The sequence below is a fragment of the Perna viridis genome, chromosome 4 (genome assembly GCF_037379345.1).
Source record: "Perna viridis isolate PV_CMFRI_1.1 ecotype Kerala chromosome 4, ASM3737934v1, whole genome shotgun sequence".
Classification (NCBI taxonomy): Eukaryota; Metazoa; Mollusca; class Bivalvia; order Mytilida; family Mytilidae; genus Perna; species Perna viridis.
Window position 1 is genome coordinate 18,481,483 of NC_142448.1, and position 19,500 is coordinate 18,500,982.

Consider the following 19,500-nt stretch of genomic DNA (forward strand, 5'->3'; position numbering starts at 1 on the left):
ATGTACCAGCACTTGAGAATAATGAACTTTGTTTCATGCTTAAATAGTGTCCTAGCACAGAAATGGTCTGTTTTACTTTTGCTTTCTTCTCACTTCATCAAGTGAAACTTCTAAGTGATAACCACTGAAAAGAAATCAAGAAAACAAAAGTTTGAGATCTGTCATGTTGGTCAATGCGATGCTTCGGGACCAATACAGCTGTCGAGGCCAATATGATTGACCTAAACATATAACAGGACCAATATGAAATTACATTTTTATTGACAATTTTATTAACCAACTCAACTAGATGATTTGTAGAACAGTTGTTTTCATGTTTTATCAAGAACATGTAGGTTTATTTGCATTTATAAGTCTAAAATATCATTTTTGTATAAAATGGAAGATTTTTTTTTGTGTTTCTATAGCTTTTAGTCCTGGTGATCAAAGTTCATGAAATATAATTCTAACTCAAAATGGCGGTGTCAAACGATCGGAAGTTATGATACCGTATTGGTCGTGGTTTCATCCATATTGGCCCCATATAGATGCCGGGATTGAATTCATATCAATTGGTCAGTTTTTGACATATTTTAGCGTATTTTGGGTAGTTGGTTGATAAAGGGTACTTGAAATTGGTTTAGGAGTATGATATAGGGTATGCTATATAGGTCTATGGGTGTGATTTAGAGAATGCGATATAGGTCCTATACAGTATGCGATATAGGTATAGGCGTGTGATATAAGGTATGCAATATATGTCTGTGGGTGTGATATAAAGGGTACTTGAAACGGGTTTAGGGGTTTGATATACGGTATGCGATATAAGTCTAGGGGTGTGCGATATAAGTCTCGGAGTATGATATACAGAGGGCAATAAAGGTCTAGGGTGTGATATAGAATGCAATATAGGTCAAGAGGAGTGATATAGAATGCAATATAGGTCTAGGGGTGTGATATACAGTATGAGATATGTCTAGGAGTGTGATATACGGTATGTGATACAGGTCTAGGGGTGTGATATAGGGTATGCGATAAAGATCTATGGTTGGTGTGGAAGTTCAGATTTTAGGAACATGTACATGTACAAGTGTATGCGTAATGTCATGGCTCATGTGTCCACTCGCGTCCCAAGGACATTACTTTATTTCACTGGATACCCCTCCTTTTTGATAGTTCAAGATTACCTACTGAATGTGATGAATATGCTACATGACATCCTTACCATTGAAACATAGACATTGTTTATGTCTCTGCTTTGAAATGATAATAATTTAACAATTCTGTTTATTTTGTATTTTAAATACTTCTTTGTTTGCTACATGCATAAACATGTGTTTACTAGTTTATATTATTTATGTACATGTACATGTAGTAATCAACATATATGTACACAATGCTTGCATGTTATGTTCAGAAGTTAAATTCCTTGACAATTAATTCTATATTTACACGAAATCTAGTTTGTATTGCTTGCAGAATGACATGATTAATTTGCCAAAAAAAGAGGTAGCTATGAGGTAGTTTTGTACTATTCTCGATTACACTTCCTAAATCAACTGCTATTAATTTCATACTTCGAAAGGAAGATTAAACATAAGACTTAGACAATCATAGATTCCTATATTAGTATCATATATATATATATATATATATGTTTTTTTTCCATTTTGTCGTCTGAATATAGCTGAAATATTGCTGCTCGGACGTTAAACGAAACAGGTTCCGAAAGATAGATTTGCCGAACATGCACTTCGATCTAGTTTTTATAAACACTTGGGCAGCATTATATTCAAGAAAGGTACTCGCGCTGTAATATATAATTCATCCCGGTTAAATATGTAGCCGAATTGGAAACCACGGGCATAAGGTATTATAAAACAAACTGTTCTTTAAAAAATTAGACAAACCTGTCAATGAAACTAAGAAATAACAATAAAAGTTTTATTAAAACTTATTTATTAAAAAATATATATTAAACAAAACAAAAATATTCTGGAGTCAGGCTCGATCTTAAGATATTTCATATGAATTTTGTCGAAATAAACTACATAATGTTTTCTGTTCATATGTTTCATTGCTTTCAAAAGCATAATTACATCAGGGGCGAAGCTGCCTATACGCAAATACGCAGTTGTGTACTTTCGGAAAAAGTAACAAAAATAAAAACACACATTTTAAAGATGAAATAAAGGTTATTTATCACATATGCATACCCTGAACGTAGTATAGGTTCTGAAAACTGGCTCCAAAATCGTTAAAATTTAGGAGTTTCCCTCAGGGCTTTGCCTTGCCGGACTCACTGGGGGCCTTGAGCGACCCCCCCCCACCCCCAAGACCCCTCGCCGTAATTTTGCGTACAACTAAAACAGGCCTAGCTACGCCCCTGACTACCCCTGGAGACGCATCATCAACCATCTCTTGCTTTTATAAGATGTGTTTCATTTCATTCACAGAAAGTGGAAACCTAAACATTTAAACGGTTGAAAAGATTAGAAATTCAACAAACGTTTATCACGGACAATGAATGTATACAGTGACGGATTTAACGGGAGCTTATGGGGATGTAGCTCCCTCCCCAACCTGCGTCTCTTAAAAATAAAAAAAATAATCACCTAAAAATTAAAAGAAAGTTACAAGTATAATATAACTAAGTCTTAGGGTGCACTATACAGTTACATTAAGGCGCACTGTTTCGCACGCCAAGTTACCCCGGTCAAATTTTGTAAAACTTAAAATTAAAAGTTGAAATTTGGTGGATATATTGTTTAAATCTAGATAAGCATTTATACATAGACAGATGTAATATATATTATGGTAAACAGGTGTAATTGAAATGAAAAATGGTATACGGAACGTTTCAGTCACCTGCCATATTAGGTTCTCTCCTCAGCATCAGGTGGCTGATTTTCAAAATACCATATTTCGCACGAACTTTTGGGACTAAAATTGTGAGAGAATGCAGGTTACCTTGGCTACTGGATTTTATAAGAATAATCACTAAATTACTTATAAATGACTTGAACCTCCACACACCAAGGATTTAAAAAATATGTACTTTTTTTATGACAAAACACTAGAAATGTCTGTGTGGACTGCCTCAAAACAGCTTTATTTCAACAAAATGAGACCAAATTTTCAGAAATGACCTAAATGTATTGTACTACCTTACCTCGTACAACTATGGATGAAACCAGTTTCGATACAGATACAAGTACATGTACCATATAAAGAGATAAATGCCCCATGTTTTGGTAAGGATTATTGATACAAGTTAAATTTAATAAATGGCTGCAAACTAACGGAACTATAAAGCGACTCATAAGTAATGTAACATTATCTTTAATGCTACAATGTATAAAAAATGACAATTACCTAGAACACAATGTGAATTGGGAAATAAAACCTTTTAATTTTAGTAACTTGCCGGAGGTTTCATCTTGCGAGACCCAAGAATGTGGTTTTACTAGACATTTTGAGTTTTGAAAAGAGTCAGGTCGGGCACATGATTTGTATGTTTAAATTCACAACATTCATTCAATCCCCTTTACTGTCCCTTGAATTAAGCAGTAGTAGATTCAGAAGTGGCGGAGGGGACGTTTCCGCTCCGCTCCCGTTTTATTGGAAAAAATGTATATTCTAGCAAGAAATCTTGATTTTCACAACCCCCAAATTTGTCTTGCTCCACACTCGGGAAACAAAAATGTTTTGTTGTATTTTACTTATGATTATAAAATATAATTAATAGACAATCATGCGTAAACCAACAATACAATTGCAAATGTCTTTTCGTACACTTTTCTCTAAAAATTCCCTTACTCTTGAGATGATAAATTGTATTTTTGGGTCCTTCTAAAAAGCGTCTTTGAAAAAAATATCTTGGAAAAGGGAGATGTTTTGTTGAAAAAAGCTCACTAACTTTGCCGGCGAAAATTAGAGAAAGTTTTTGCGGTTATGTACACTATAACAGTGGCGGATCAAGACTTTGGTCAGGTTGGGAAGCTGACCAAATATCAGATTTTTTTATTAACTTAATTATTTTTTAACAAGTTTAACAAGGGCGGAGCGAATAATTCAGTTTTTGAAGATATAACTGAGATGGGATTGCAAACCACTGCAGAATATATTGTCCAAGGACGCTCTAGTGAATGAAGTTGATACTGTGCTGCAAATTTCGCTTTACATATTTATACTAAGTGATAAATATATGTACATTGGTATGCCAGGTATCTGTAGCACCTGAAAATGAACATTGAATTATTACAATGAAATGATTCAGTCGAGTTTTCAATTGACATATACATGTATAAGACAATTTCCCATAATAGATAAAAACAAGCTTGATAGGTTTGCTAGAAAACGAAAAAAGAACATTCTCATACATGCACACTTGAAAACATAGCGATTTAAACAGTTAGTTACAAAAACCTCCTGTTCTGTAATGCATTGTAGGTCTACAGTTAGTTCTGCATGTACGGCGGAAATATCTCCGCAGCAGACACACTCATCACCCGAGTCCATAATGGAGCAAACCCCGCACTCACACCTGAAAAAAAAGAGTTTTCTTTATGAGAATAAAAAATAACTATGTTTTGGCAGTAATTCGTGTACTCTCAGTAATTAGAGAAGTCTGTTTGTTTGCAAGTATCTATAATGTATCCGCAATTGAATTAAAACAAGACTGTCAAACGTTGGTTGAAGCAGGAAAAAAGTTAAAATGATTTTGTTATCATATCAAAATTGTACAAAGCCGTCAAACATATATAGTCATATTGCTGCTAGTAGATACACATATATGTAAACCCAAAGCAATACCGTCAGTACAACTTGCTTAAATTATATTTGTTATATAAAGACTTAATTATAATTTACATATCGAAAACAAAAACAAAAAAAATAAAATAAAAATTTTACACGTTATATCGCCAAAACCGTTTGGTGAAGCCAAATTCTTTCAATTGCTGCATTGATCCTTATTGCAAGGCCTAAAAAAGTCTCCTGAGATCAAAGATGTCAGACAACTGCTTGTAACAGTTATTGCCCTTGAAAGATGAAAAATTACTTCTTTTTTTTTAAACAGTTTTCAGCCAATATCTTGAAAATTATAATAGACAGAAACAAACTTTCAATTGCTGAAATGATCCATATAATAAGTCCTACCAAAGTCTTCTTGAGTCAAAATTGTTAGACAAAGTCTTGTTAAATTTATTGCCATTTAAAGACAAATTTTGACCAGGTGAGCCTCTTGTTTATTTTGTTCTAAATTCAATTCTGGTAAACGAATGTATCAAGAAGATTTGATGCATTATGGACTGTTTTCGAGTCTAAAGGGCTCAAGAGGCCACACCCCCAAAAAATCAACTTTTTTATTTTTCGTTTGATTTCAAATTTATTTTTTATTAAATAATTAAACAACACTATAACAATAAAGTTGAAAATGATAGCACTTTCCGTTTATCCGTTACACCCTTCATTTCGTGCATTATAAAGCTAAGACATCGTTGCTTTGAGCAGATAATTCGGCTGTCTTTGTGGAAATAAACCATTGAAATCCCCAAAAATCTTTCGTAACACAGTGTTAGCCAATCATTTGCACGATATAAGTGACGCCGACCATCAGCTGACTGTTCTTATACATTGTTTAATTTTTGTTTTCGTGCACGTGCTAACATATATACTCAATACGGTTAGACCCGGTTTGCACTCATCATTCATATGTGGAACAGGGTTATGTTGCTACAAGATTGAGATCATCACTACAGAAGTTTTATGGTCGTCATCATGAAGTCGTGGATCGTTATGGTGTATCCATCAACACCATGAAAACTGATTTATTCAACGGGTCATATTTTTTCTTTCCTCGTTTGTCTACCCCGGACTTGACTTTTTATGAGCAACTCGGCGGGTGTTTCTAGAAAAGCAGAGGACGCTTACCTTACCGGTGCACCTGGTCCATGCTCCCAGTTTTTAGTGGAGTCCGAGTTGCTCGTTTACTTTTGTTACTTTGTATGTATGATTTTAGTTACTTTATGTTCTTTTTTGTGTATGTCTTTTTTCCATGTCTGGTCTTTGTCCCTGGATTACATTCTTTTGATTACCGCTATAACCTTGGTTCCCTTGATTACTCTTTCTAATACATGACGGACAGAGGAGATTCTTAACGCCCTTGGCTATCATTCGGGGTCTCTCGCGGACGGTGTAAAGCATTGAGGCGTTTACACAGGCCCCGGGCATAGTCATACCCATTAATGTTGGTCATGGTGTATTCGGAGAATTCAGTTGTCATGTGACCACTTTAATCCATAAATTCATTAAATGCATTATCATGTGATTTAATGTTGATCCGTGACCTCGTGAAATATTTAATTCAAGCGCCGAATCCCAAACGGTATTATCCACAACCAAGAGCACACTCACGGCATGTGTGTTTACAATCGCGAATCTGAATGTAAACAATCAATTTTCTATCTAGGAAAGAAAGAAAAAAAACATCTATGGCTTTATTTTTTACTTTTTTTTCCTGAAAGACAACCGGCAGACTTTATAATTTTGTTTCAAAATAACAAATAAAAACTTTTGGGTAGTGGGTCTGAAGGAGGGCGGTAGGGTGACCGGTAAAATAACATATTTTTAGGCCTAATAGGATGGTCTATTTATTACTCCAGCAGTGATAGAGATTGTCTGGCAAGACATTTTGTTGCAAAACACATGGCATTGAGGAATCTTTTGAGTTGGGTAGTCCAATTAGCTGCCCATTACTGTAACATGAAGTTTCGACGACTCTACATTATACATAAAGACATTATGTACACGTAAAAGTACAGTGTACATGTAAGTACATTCCCGAGGAGCTCCAACGATTTTTAGTTTTGCTGTACATGTACATGTCAGACTGCATGTACTGACAACTCTTAATATGATTTTTAATTAAACCATTTTCTGTTTATGACTTCATGCCAATAAAGTAAAGTTTGTACATGTACATAAAAATATAATTTTAATCACATTCATACTTAAACATTTGTTAAAAAAGATGGTGATTTTATTAAGTATCAAGACATTAATACTACACACGTAAAAATAACTAACTTTTGTTAAATTGTGAAGATTTACATGATTTTACGAAAAAGACATTCTAAAGTTAATGACAGTGTTGTGAAGTACTGAATGTACATACATGTTATGTTGGTTCTGAAACCAAATAATATTGGCAGTGCCTCTGGATATATTTTATACAGCTGCAAACCAAGTACTATAGTATAGGAAGCATTTCTCAGGCTATTTAGAAGTTGATAAAATTGTTTGATGTAAGATTTAATTGAAATATTGATTTTGAAGTGTTAACTGTTAGCCAGTATCGATGGATTTAGCCTTTAAGTCCTTCATATACCGGTATTGTAATTTTGAGTCATAAGAATTTTGAATGGTTTCTGTTGAGTACATGACTGTAAGTGGGAAAACTTTACAGTTTTGCAGTTTTGTTCTCTTTTGATATATAGAGAACTGTTTAACTAGGATTAATGTAAAAACAAAGACATTGTATATGTAATTTCTTAGCAAGTCACACACACTGACTACTAATTTGATCATAAGGAGTAGTAAATGACAGGCTTTTTAAGGAATTGAAATGGAGCACACCAAACCCCCAATCCGCTTATTTATATAATAGTGTCACCGCAAAAAAAATGCGGTCATATATTGGCATGGTGCTGACAGCGGCGTCATCGTCGGCGGCGTCCGTGTCGTCTTCGTCCATATTCACTTGGTTTTCGTGCGATAACTTTAGTTAGTTATGGTTGATCAATTGTTATGAAATTTTGATATAATTTTACTAATAACTACTAAAGGAATGCTCCCATTTAATTTATTTGGAATTTATAGCCCCTACAGTTTAAAAATTAGGCCATCCATGTAACTGACAGATACCACGTTGTTGGTTTTTGCTAATCTAAAAAAATGAGAGTCCAGAATTTTATCAAGCTAACGTACATAAAGTGAAATGGTCAATTCTTAACATGACATATCAAGTTCAACACATTGTAGGTTACAGACCACCAATTCAACCAATGAGCATTCGGAACGTAGGCAAAAATAGTCCTACGCAGAAATTACCCCTGTTCCTCATAGTGCTGTGAAAAAAGTTCTCATCTTATTTTAAAAATTTAAACAGTTTCTGAAAGGAAAAACATTTCTGTACATTTTATAGGTGCATTTTGCTTCTTGTGATGTGAAGCCTAATCTCCATAATGATTTTTAAATATACCCCTATCTTTTGAAAACACTGGGATTTCCCATGCTATTTATAGACCCTTCACTTCCGGTGACCAGTACTGCACTGCAAGTCTGCTAACCCCATATGCCATAAAAGATGTTCCGTAGTCTGATCCACGTCAGCAGAAGAACGAAAAAGGAAGCAGATTGAGGTTTAAAGGCGAGAGAGTTTATAAGCGGCGAACCAGAATTAGTACACTTTGGGTAAGATTTAACACTGAAGCTGAAGTAGCCTGCGGGGGACAATCGAACTTGACCAAGGTTACGATAACATCCATGCAAGTACACCTTTAAGGAAGAAGCATTGTTATATGTATATGACTTGTCTTATGATTATGGCAAGCCATTGTGTAATTTGTTCCTCATTTATAGATGTCAGTAAATATTAAGTAACATATGTAATGGATATTTATCAACATATGCATAATTCAATTATTGATATCAATAAATGGAGTTTTCTAGACAATGCAAACACATTCAAGACAAAATGCATGCATGTTCAAATTTGCTCTTCGGACAATACCAGTCTGCGTCCATACTTGCCCCTCGGGCAAAACCAGTCTGTGTCCACACTTGTAAATTTCTAAAAAATCTCTGCCTGCACCTTTTAATCTGATTTTTCATAATGCTAACGGCTTTTGAGTTGTAAGGGGTCATGGGGGACTAACCCCAAAAAATCTACATTTGTTTAAAACGTACAGGTGTAAAAGCACTATTAAAAGTCCCATTACTTTCTATGTTGAATTAAGCAATTTTCAAGGTCACAATCTTGTTTAAAGTTTGTTAAAATGAACTTTAACAGATTTTATCATAGAGGGGACCCTTTAACGACTCTCTCATAAAATTTGCAGCATACCTTTAATGGCTTCTAAGAAAAACGGTGAAGTGAAAGTAGACAGGTACTAAAAATACTACTTTCTTTTTGGAAATTTGACAAATTAATGGGCTTAAGATCTAGACTCTAACAAATTATTCTCTACATCAGAGTTCAAAACTTGTATTCAGCGTGTACCTGACATGATAAGCTTTCAGATGATACCCATTTTGCATATACTGGCTAAATCACAAAAAAATATACAATGCATCCTAGGAACTACTTTGTTTTTTACGGACTACTTTCTGGTATTTGCAGGCGACTGGTTCCCCTTAATGGTGGTATTATACCTATATTGTATATTTTTATTATGGTGTCTGTTCATCTTAACGCACCATTACCTTTATAGTTATTTTCTGTTAGGGCTTACAGATTTTACCTTTAATGAATTATTCAACAATTACACGTGGCAATGAATTGTACAGCTTTGAAACTTTCCCAAGATTACTTGTGAATCTAATGTTTATATACCATCTATGTAATGTACATATATAAATTTAATTAAACAAATTGCATTGTATTTGTGTTCATTATGAAAAAATATCTTTGAAAAAAATATATTGACTTTTGACATTTTTTTAAGAATATACGGCATGCATTCCTTGCAAGTATTCAGTGTTACAATTTTCTTACATTTTTATGGACGGTAAAAGAATAAACACAGAATAACAACACAAATGGTAGAGAAATTTATATGTACTTTGTTATTTACAATTCAGTCTAAATCATTTTTGTAAATCAGTGAAATACATGTATGAGTGCACTGCTGTATCCATTCAATTTGAAGATGTTTTTCATCCGTTATACGGATGGTATATGCCTGTAAACATCTTTTTTATGGATGAACAGTACGGACGTAAACGTCAGTGGTCCTAAATGTCCGTGAACCATCTGTTTTGTATGGATGGTTGACGGAAGTTTTACATCCGTTATACGTCCGTCGCTATTTTGCCTGTGTATTATTGTTAACTTTTTCAGGGTTACATATCTTTCAACCATTTCAATAATCAATAGAGGAACTTAGATGACATCTCACTATTTTATTGGATTTCTTGGAGAAACAGCAACCTAGATCGGAAGTACTAACAATTTTATTTATTCATTGCAGTGAAAAGAAAAAAAAAGAAGAAAATAAACTTCACATCTTACGGATAATCACTGCAAGCAGTAAACATTTTTGAGTACCCAATGATAAATAATTAATTCTATAATTCAAACTTTTCTGTTAATCAACACCTTCAATTGTCCTTGTAAATACAAAAACACGTTGGGGACCATGACCTTGATAATGTTGTTCCCAGTTTGCGGTTAAAAATGGATACCGAATCTTTCCGTAGATTCTATGTGCATTAAATTGTATGGCATCTTTCTCATGATTGTACGCAACACCAATGGTTAAAGAACCACCCTTTCTCGTAACACACCAGGCTCTTGCAATGGAGATTATATCACCCCACGGATTAAGTCCATCTCCGAATCTTCCAAGACCAGAATGCTCGACAGAACTGTATGTGACAACAGCATCAAACATTCTTAACTTTCCTTCTAGAAAAAGCTTCCGAAAATCTGCTGGTAGCAAAGTTTTGACTTGAGGATGTTTAGATATAATAGGTCCATATTCTAATGTTACTACTTCACGAGCACCAGCCTCCAATATGCAGGCTTCAACCCATGGATTTTGAGAGCCAATCACTAACACCCGACCGTTTTTTAAATTTGGAGCGTGGTTTAGTCCATCGATCAAAGCTTTGACATCAGATACAGTATATGTCCCTTCTAGGGTTCCCTGTCTCGCTTGTTTTCTTTGATTTTCGATCAATTCTTTTGTCCAAATTTGAGGCTTCCCGTCAAAACATTGAGGCTAAAAAATATAGTGCGCTTCTATAGTAGTTCGAAATATAGTTCGAAACATTGTAGTCACTGTAGCTTGATGTATCCATGTTAGGTTAAATAAAGTTTCATCACCTTTGTTCCCCACCCGCAATCGAGTGCCAATAGGGCAATGCTAGGATTCTACGAATCTCCAGCAGATAACATCAATGATTCCAAAGACGATATACTCTAAGAAAGCGTATCTATCTTCATTGTGTAAGTGTAAGCTTTCGAAAATCTGCAAGACACTGGATAATAATAAATGCAAGAAAAAAAAGCAAAATGGGCAAATGAAGGGCTTGGCATGACCTGCCGATTGATCGAACCGGGTTCATCTGATCTCCCGTTTAGATTACATAAAATCCGATCGGCTTGTTCAGCAACATCTTCGATCATCCAGCGCCCCGTGCAGGTTCGGGTGTTAAAAGAATAGGTCTGCAGCAGCGCTAAGTTTGTCGTAAAGGCGACTAAATAGTGCTCAGAACCTTAGCCGGGGTCTAGGGCGCTCTGCCCACACAGCAACTGGGATGTGTGCCCCAGGTGGTGGAATGGGGTACCCCTGGCGTGTTACATGCTGGGGTTGCCAGGCTATAATACGGAAAACCTGACTGCAAACCATAGTGGTGCACCGTGTTAGGAAAAATGCCACGTTCCTCGCACGTTCAAGAACCCTGCAGTGGTATTTTCCCGGAGTAGGAACCACAAGGCTCCGCCACAGCAGGCTAAATTGCCCGACCCTACCCACCTCTCCCTATTTCCAGTGGCAATCAAAATTTGTCGATCCCGTTGTCCTTGTGTCCCATCCCTTTTTCATTTCATCATCATTTCATGTTCATTTTATCATCGATTTCATGTTCCTCGTCTGAATATAGCTGAAATATTGCTGCTCGGACGTTAAACCCCAACAACCAACCAACCAACATCGATCATCCAGCCATTGATTATACAGGAATATGTCACGATTGGAGTCGCAACCTTCATCTATTAGATGTAAACAAAGAAAATATCAAAATTTAAGGCAAACTGTAGATATGAAAACTCAAGTACTAAAACTTAAGAGTAAACGTATATAATCTGACAATTGTTTTAAAAAAAACACACCGAAGCGTCACGAGTTGGATGATTCAAATACACCAAAATTCCAAAACACAGGAAGCAAAGATAATCTATGTACACATTGTTGCATACCAAATAAAATAGATTACATATAAAACTGAAGATAACAAAAACAAAACGTCATACTAAAAATATAGCGCTAGAAATATTGAACTCCCACAAAAAAACATATTGCAAGGGAGTATACTCCAGTTATAATCTTGCAACAATAATGCAGCTCCATGACACGTGTCAAACACTATTCACAACTCGGAGGGACTACTTCCTCGAATAAGGTTTACAATAGGTACCACCTCTTAGCTTGCAAATATGTGATTGTGTGGGGAGGGGGAAACAAACATAATGCTTTTAAGATGAGTCGATATTTACATTGCAAATTATACGGATATTCCAGACGTTTATCATAGCTGCTGATGGGAGAGTTGATAAAATTAATCTGTTAATTGTCCAACTACTGTCAGATTAAAGACAGGCACAGTTATTGGTGAGTGAGGAGGTCCTAGTTGATGAATGTCGTATCTAGACTCCAGTCGTGACGTAACCCAAGTGTCATTGATGTCTGGATGATTGAGGATACGACTGTATATGCAACTCGGTTCTTAGGTCATCTAAACAGGAGATCGGGTGGACCAATCGGTTGGTCACGCCAAGCCCTTCATTTGTCCAACCTGCTTTACTGATGGCGTTTTGTTTAAATCCAATGTTTCTCAGATTTTCAAAAGTTTACAAATGGCAAATGGAAAAGGCTCAATAAAGAAGTAAACTGTCTATGTACCATTGATAGTTAAGCTCTGGTCGAGTATGTCGTCTATGGAATCTCTGGTGCTATCTGCTGAATATCAGATGGCGGGTGGGTAACAGAGACGTATCAATGACACATTAGAAAACTTAACATGGCGACAACGAAAAACAGGGGGGATTCCAATGTTTCTAATTAAAAAAATAGCCAAAAAAGAAAAATAAAGAAAAAGTGATGTGTGCAACTCTGCTAATGAAAGTGATAATAACTGGCCAAGATGTATTATAATTTCTACAAAAGATAAACCAAACATTTAAATGACCTTTTGGTCATTTTTGATACAAAAAAAAACAAAACATGAAAAGTATAGCTGGCGATGTTAAATATACGAGGAATATACAATCTTGTTTTTAAATTGACAAGTTTGAATTTCACACAAGTTTCTAGATCAATCACAGGGCGTAGACGAAAGAGGAAAAGAAAACTAAGACACGTTGAACAAATCAGTTTTCATGGCGCAGATGGATACACCGCAACGATCCATGAGTTCATGATGACGACCATAAATTTTCTGTAGTGACGACTTCAATCTTGTAGCAACATAACCCTGTCCCAGAAGTCTAGCGCGATACAAAAAGTCTGCGTAGTTTCGGCAAGCTCTGGCACAACGTATGAGTTGTGATATGAACACTCCATACGCAGGTGCCGAGGAGATGTTGTCACAGATGAAAGGAAAGTTGACAATTCTGAATGAAAAGTCATCATGTTTGTCGTAAAGTTTGGTACACCATCCCAACAGTCATCAACTTCGTCTTCTAAATCTCAACAGAAAAATGTACAACTCACCAAAATGTTAGGGGAATTTCCGTGTTGAGGACCTGGAGATATCTAAGTCTAAATGACATGTGTCGCCGATTGTGTTGGAGTCTGATATGGACAACAGATCATGGACTGTCCAGGTAATACTGATTATGTCCCGACCTTGATCAGATTGATCGAATGGACCTCACTGGCGACACTCGCACAACTATGTCATGGAGACGAGGTCGCGGAACTAAGGCAGGGAAAATATCCCAATTCGTCACCCTTAATGTCGAGATTTAAAGTCTAGTATTTTAGAATTTACTCTTCTTGTTCTTTTTTTTTTCAATTTCATTATGTCTCCAGGAGACTCATTTAAGACGTTATATATAATTCTGTTCCTCTAACCACCGTTCTACAGGCAGTGGCTGTTCGTTTATCCCTGGATAAAACTATAACTGTTTGTTCCATTTACATTCCCTCATTTTCATTTTTTTTGGCAGAAATACATGAATTGAGTATGTAAATCAGTTTCCTAAACCATTTTTATTTTGAATGACTTTAATGCTCATAATCTGTTATGGGAAAGTTATTATATTAATGATAAAAGTAAAAAAGTTGATGAGCTCCTTCAACATGAAGACTTGTATATTTTTTATGACCGATCTTCTAACAATGTTTCATAAAATCCTATACAAGCGAATTTGTCAATATTTCAGAATATTCGGATCAAACGCTCGTAGTACATATAAACACGCCAGCCGAACCTCTTGGAAAAAATTTCGTTTCTAGTATTAAATCTCACACTCCTCTAAATAAAGTGTAGGATTCTATTAGAAAAGGAAAAGGAAAAAAATCAAATTCTTCAGTAAAGCATCTTAAAGTTGATGATACTACTCTAACTACCGAAACAGATGTCGCCAATAAGCTAGATGAAACATTCGCTAAACATTCATCTTCAGCTACATGTAACTGCAAATCAAATTTTCAAAAGATCTGCAGAAAAGACAAAACTGAACTTTTAGTCAAATAATTCTGAATCTTACAACTCTCCATTTTCTATAGAGGAATCAAATTCATCAAACTGGCTAAAACTCATGAAATGGCTAGTGGACTAGATAATACACATTATCAACCTTTGAAACATCTACCTTGTCCATCTCTTTATATGCTTCTTGCATTAATGAACGATGTCTGGGCTACTAGTGACGTTCCTTAAATTTGGAAAACGGCTTAAGTTGTCCCTAGCCCCGTGCAGGTCCGGGTGTCAAAAGAATAGGCCTGCAGCAGCGATAAGTTCCGCCACAGGAGGCTTATCGCTGCTGCAGGCCTATTCTTTTGACACCCGGACCTGCACGGGGCTAGGCCTGCAGCAGCGATAATCTCCGCCACAGGAGGCGCCCCGTGCAGGTCCGGGTGTTAAAAGAATAGGCCTGCAGGAGCGCTAACCTTGTCGTAAAAGGCGACTAAATAGCGCTCAGAACCCTAGCCGGGGGCTAGGGCGCTTTGCCCACAGAGCAACTGGGATGTGTGCCCCAGGTTGTGGAATGGGGTACCCCCTGGCGTGTTACATGCTGGGGTTGTCAGGCTATAATACGGAAAACCTGACCACAAACCATAGTGGTGCACCGTGTTGGGAAAGACGCCACTTTCCTCGCACGTTAAAGAACCCTACTGTGGTATTCTCCCGGAGTAGGAACCATAGGGCTCCGCCACAGGAGGTTAAATTGCCCGACCCTACCCATCTCTCCTTACTTCCAGTGGCAATCAAAATTTGTCGACCCCATTGTCCTTGTGTCCCATCCCTTTTTCATTTCATCATCATTTTATGTTCATTTTGTCATCAATTCCATGTTCATCGTCTGAATATAGCTGAAATATCGCTGCTCGCACGTTAAACCCCAACAATCAATCAATCAATCAACCGCCACAGGAGGCTAAATTGCCCGACCCTACCCATCCCTCTCTTTTTCTTACCCTTGTGTTCCATCCCTTTTTTCATTTCATCATTCATGTCCATTTTATCATCCATTTTCATGTTCATCGCCTGAATATAGCTGAAATATTGCTGCTCGGGCGTTAAACCCCAACAATCAATCAATCAATCAATCAATCCAAAAACCAAGGAACTCTTGTTAACATTCAAAAGCAATCAGAAGGGAAATCATCCTGCACAATTTTATTTTATTCCTCGTGCAACTAGAAATAATGTTACATAATTTTGGAGTGGGGATGCACTTTCAATATATATAGTGATAGGACGATCCGCTGGAATAGCCTTCCAGCTTGGAAATATATGAACAGGTGGGGGAAACAAACATAATAACATGTGCAATAATCAATAAAGTTAACATTACGAATTATGTAGATGTTTAGTCAAAGAGTAATCAAGGGAACCAAAGTTACAGCGGTAATCAAACGAATGTAATGCAGGGACAAAGACCAGACATGGAAAACACGCCCCGTGCAGGTCCGGATGTTAAAAGAATAGGCCTGCAGCAGCGCTAAGCTTGTCGTAAACGGCGACTAAATAGTGCTCAGAACCCTAGTCGTGGCTAGGGCGCTCTGCCCACAGAGCAACTGGGATGTGTGCCCCAGTTGGTGGAATGGGGTACCCCTGGTGTGTTACATGATGGGGTTGTCAGGCTATAATACGGAAAACCTGACCGCAAACCATAGTGGTGCACCGCGTTTGGAAAGATGCCACGTTCCTCGCACGTTAAAGAACCCTACTGTGGTATTCTCCCGGAGTAGAAACCATAGGGCTCCGCCACAGCAGGCTAAATTGCCCGACCCTACCCATCTCTCCCTATTTCCAGTGGCAATCAAAATTTGTCGACCCCATTGTCCTCGTTTCCCATCCCTTTTTCATTTCATCATCATTTCGGACGTTAAACCCCAACAAACAACCAAACAAACATGAAAAACAGGCATACACAACAAAGAACATAAAGTAACTAAAATCATACATACAAAGTAACAAAAGTAAATGAGCAACTTGGACTCCACTAAAAACTGGGAGCATGGACCAGGTGCACCGGTAGGGTAAGCGTCCTCTGCTTTTCTAGAAACACCCGCCGAGTTGCTCATAAAAAGTCAAGTCCGGGGAAGACAAACGAGGAAAGGAAAACTATGACCCGTTGAATAAATCAGTTTTCATGGTGCTGATGGATACACCATAACGAACCACGAGTTCATGATGACGACCATAAAACTTCTGTAGTGATGACTTCAATCTTGTAGCAACATAACCCTGTTCCAGAAGCCTATTTGTTAGAGTTCTAGCGCGATACAAAAAGTCTGCGTAGTTTCATTGTCCTATCTGTTGTAATTTATTTCGTATTTTTCGAATGAATGCCTTTTATTCCTTTTTGTTTCTACAGAACATTTGGAAAATAATTTATTACTGGCATAAAAAATAATGATAAGTACATTAATACATGGTCTTTTAGTATTGCCACAACGTTGAGCTGATAACAAGGGCAATATTAAAAAATGCCATGTTATTCTATATCTTTTCTTCTATAGTTACTTTTCAAATACAAACAAATATAACTGTATTTTAATAAGCATCTGTTTTTACATTTTCATATTTATATACCGATTTCAACACCGCACATAATGTAGTACTATTTGATCTTTTAAATCGTTGACAGGGGATTATCGACTTAACCTAATGATCTTATAGCCATTACATTAAATGGTATAAATTATATTCATAATTTAATATTATACACAACTGGTTTATATTACATGAAAATGTTTAAATATTAATAGTTTGAAAGCAAACATTGTTTATACTCCGTGGAACTCGTTTATGATGAGGACAATTGCGACCATTTTCTACTTCATGACCCTTGGGGATTTTGATGAACTTGCAGAAACGATTGTCATTTTAGGAGGTATTGGATTAACGTGGAAACACCCTGATATTACTTGGAATCCAGCATCTTATGGTGGTGTCGTTTATACGTTTATATCTAATACATTTGTCTGGAATCCGCCTGTTCTTCTTACAAATTCAGTTGACAATCTTCAGCCTCTTGCTGCCGGTACAGAATTCCCTGCCATTGTAACGTACGATGGTAACATTACTCTACCTATTGCAGACGTTATGAAAGCGAGATGTTCTGCCGATGTTTTCAAATTCCCTTACGATTTACAAAAATGCACTTTGCAGTTTAATATATGGGGATTTCTAGATACAGACGTTAAGTTCAAATTAGCTGATACTCCTGTGGATGAAAGCTTTTATACCCCTAATTCTAATTGGGACATTGTTTCGGTTTATTCCAGAGTTAGATCATGGAACAGTTATTCAACATACGACATCATTATAACTATAAGACGGGAACCATTATACTATAGTGTAATTGTCATATGTCCAACTGTTGCTTTTGGGTTGCTTAACCCACTCGTTTTTCTTCTTCCGGTAGAATCAGGTGAACGTGTTGGTCTTGCCATGACTATTCTTTTATCATATGCCGTTTTCTTGACTATTGTCTCAGCATCAATACCAGCGTCATCAAATCCGATGAGTTTTCTGTTGATTATGATGATAACCTTAATTGTAATTAGTGGCTTTATCGTCATCCAAGTCATACTTATTTCAACTATTTACTATAGAGACGATGAAGAAGAAATGAGAACTATCTGGAAGTATTTTGGCCGGTGGTATCGAAAAAGAACTACAAAAAAAAACTACACCAATCATACAATTACAAGTCACTGAAAAATTATCATGGAAGGACGTAAGTCAGGGATTAGATTATTGGTGTCTATTATTTGGATATGTTGTCGTTATCCTTATCATCATAATCCTATTTTCTGTTACCATGGCATCTTCATAAATAGATGGGACCTCGATCTGGTATTAGACTGGACTAGACTCAGCAAATATGGCATGCGTCGTATTGATACTCGCGTAAGAACAGTTGCGATGTTGATTACACTGGGCAATTCTATGTCGACAAGATTATTTTTCTTAGTACTAAATATTCCAAAGTCTTATTTTTATTTTGAATTTAATTATTTGCCATAGTCAGATACGTAAGTCATCATATATGACTGTTTTCTTGGCCCGCCTTACTAGAGATTACACAAACCGCACTATTTCACGAAACGCTCACAAAGCGGGGAATTCTTATTACTAATAAAATGGGCGTGTCTGTAAATTAATTATACTTACAATTGAATCCATTAAGTTCTTTCTTCGATTCACCATCATTAATTTCCATCGGAAATTCCTGTACCATATCAGGAACATTGCGATGGTTTCAAACTTTTTGGTATTTACCTTGATACCACACGGTCTTCAATGATGGGCAAAACCCAGACCATATGGTCGTTCAATACCCCAAAAATAAATAAAATGTAACTATTCATAAAAGACGAAATTCGACCTCACCTAAGAAAAAAAAATTAATTAATAATAACGGACATAAAAATACAACGACAACTATTTGACTGCAGGTCCTAGCTTGGGACAGGCAAATGACATGTCTGTGAGCTCACAACCCTCCATTGCACAGTGGGGGGAAATTTACAACAATAAAACTAACTATAAAAATATGTAGAGTTCGGATTTAACTCTTGTCACCATATCCTATACTTATTTACTACTTAAATAAGAAAATTATTAACGCTGTTAGTCTTCAAGCGTTAACAAAGTATAATGTATATACCCTACAGTACGCCACGGTACGATGTTAGGCGCTTGTAGCTAAGCTTGATCTGTACAATTTTTATTATCTTCGGAAACGGTAATGTCTCGTTTTCTGTATCTTGTGTCTATCGGTCATATTTTGGCATGACACTCATATCAAGTTGATTATTCTATGCTCTATGC

General features: G+C 36.4%; 1 protein-coding gene across 1 annotated transcript; it reads right to left on the reverse strand.

Moving 5' to 3' along the window:
- Window positions 1-9,800: 9,800 nt before the first annotated feature.
- On the reverse strand, window positions 9,801-18,907 carry LOC148619164 (uncharacterized). Its single transcript, XM_088577020.1, has 3 exons — window positions 18,841-18,907; window positions 11,910-11,977; window positions 9,801-10,985 (listed from the first exon to the last, which is right to left on the reverse strand). The coding sequence occupies exons 1-3, from the start codon at window positions 18,905-18,907 to the stop codon at window positions 10,350-10,352; spliced, it is 771 nt and encodes a 256-aa protein (XP_088433146.1). The 3' UTR covers window positions 9,801-10,349.
- Window positions 18,908-19,500: the final 593 nt, after the last annotated feature.

What these genes read in the sequence shown, in the direction of transcription:
- LOC148619164 (XM_088577020.1), bottom strand. Translation starts at nt 18,907, where the DNA reads ATGGTACAGGAATTTCCGATGGAAATTAATGATGGTGAATCGAAGAAA. An exon ending in AGAACTTAATGGATTCAATT is followed by an intron (nt 11,978 to 18,840) that starts GTAAGTATAATT and finishes TACATCTAATAG; the next exon opens with ATGAAGGTTGCGACTCCAAT. An exon ending in TGGATGATCGATGTTGGTTG is followed by an intron (nt 10,986 to 11,909) that starts GTTGGTTGTTGG and finishes TATATTTTTTAG; the next exon opens with CCTCAATGTTTTGACGGGAA.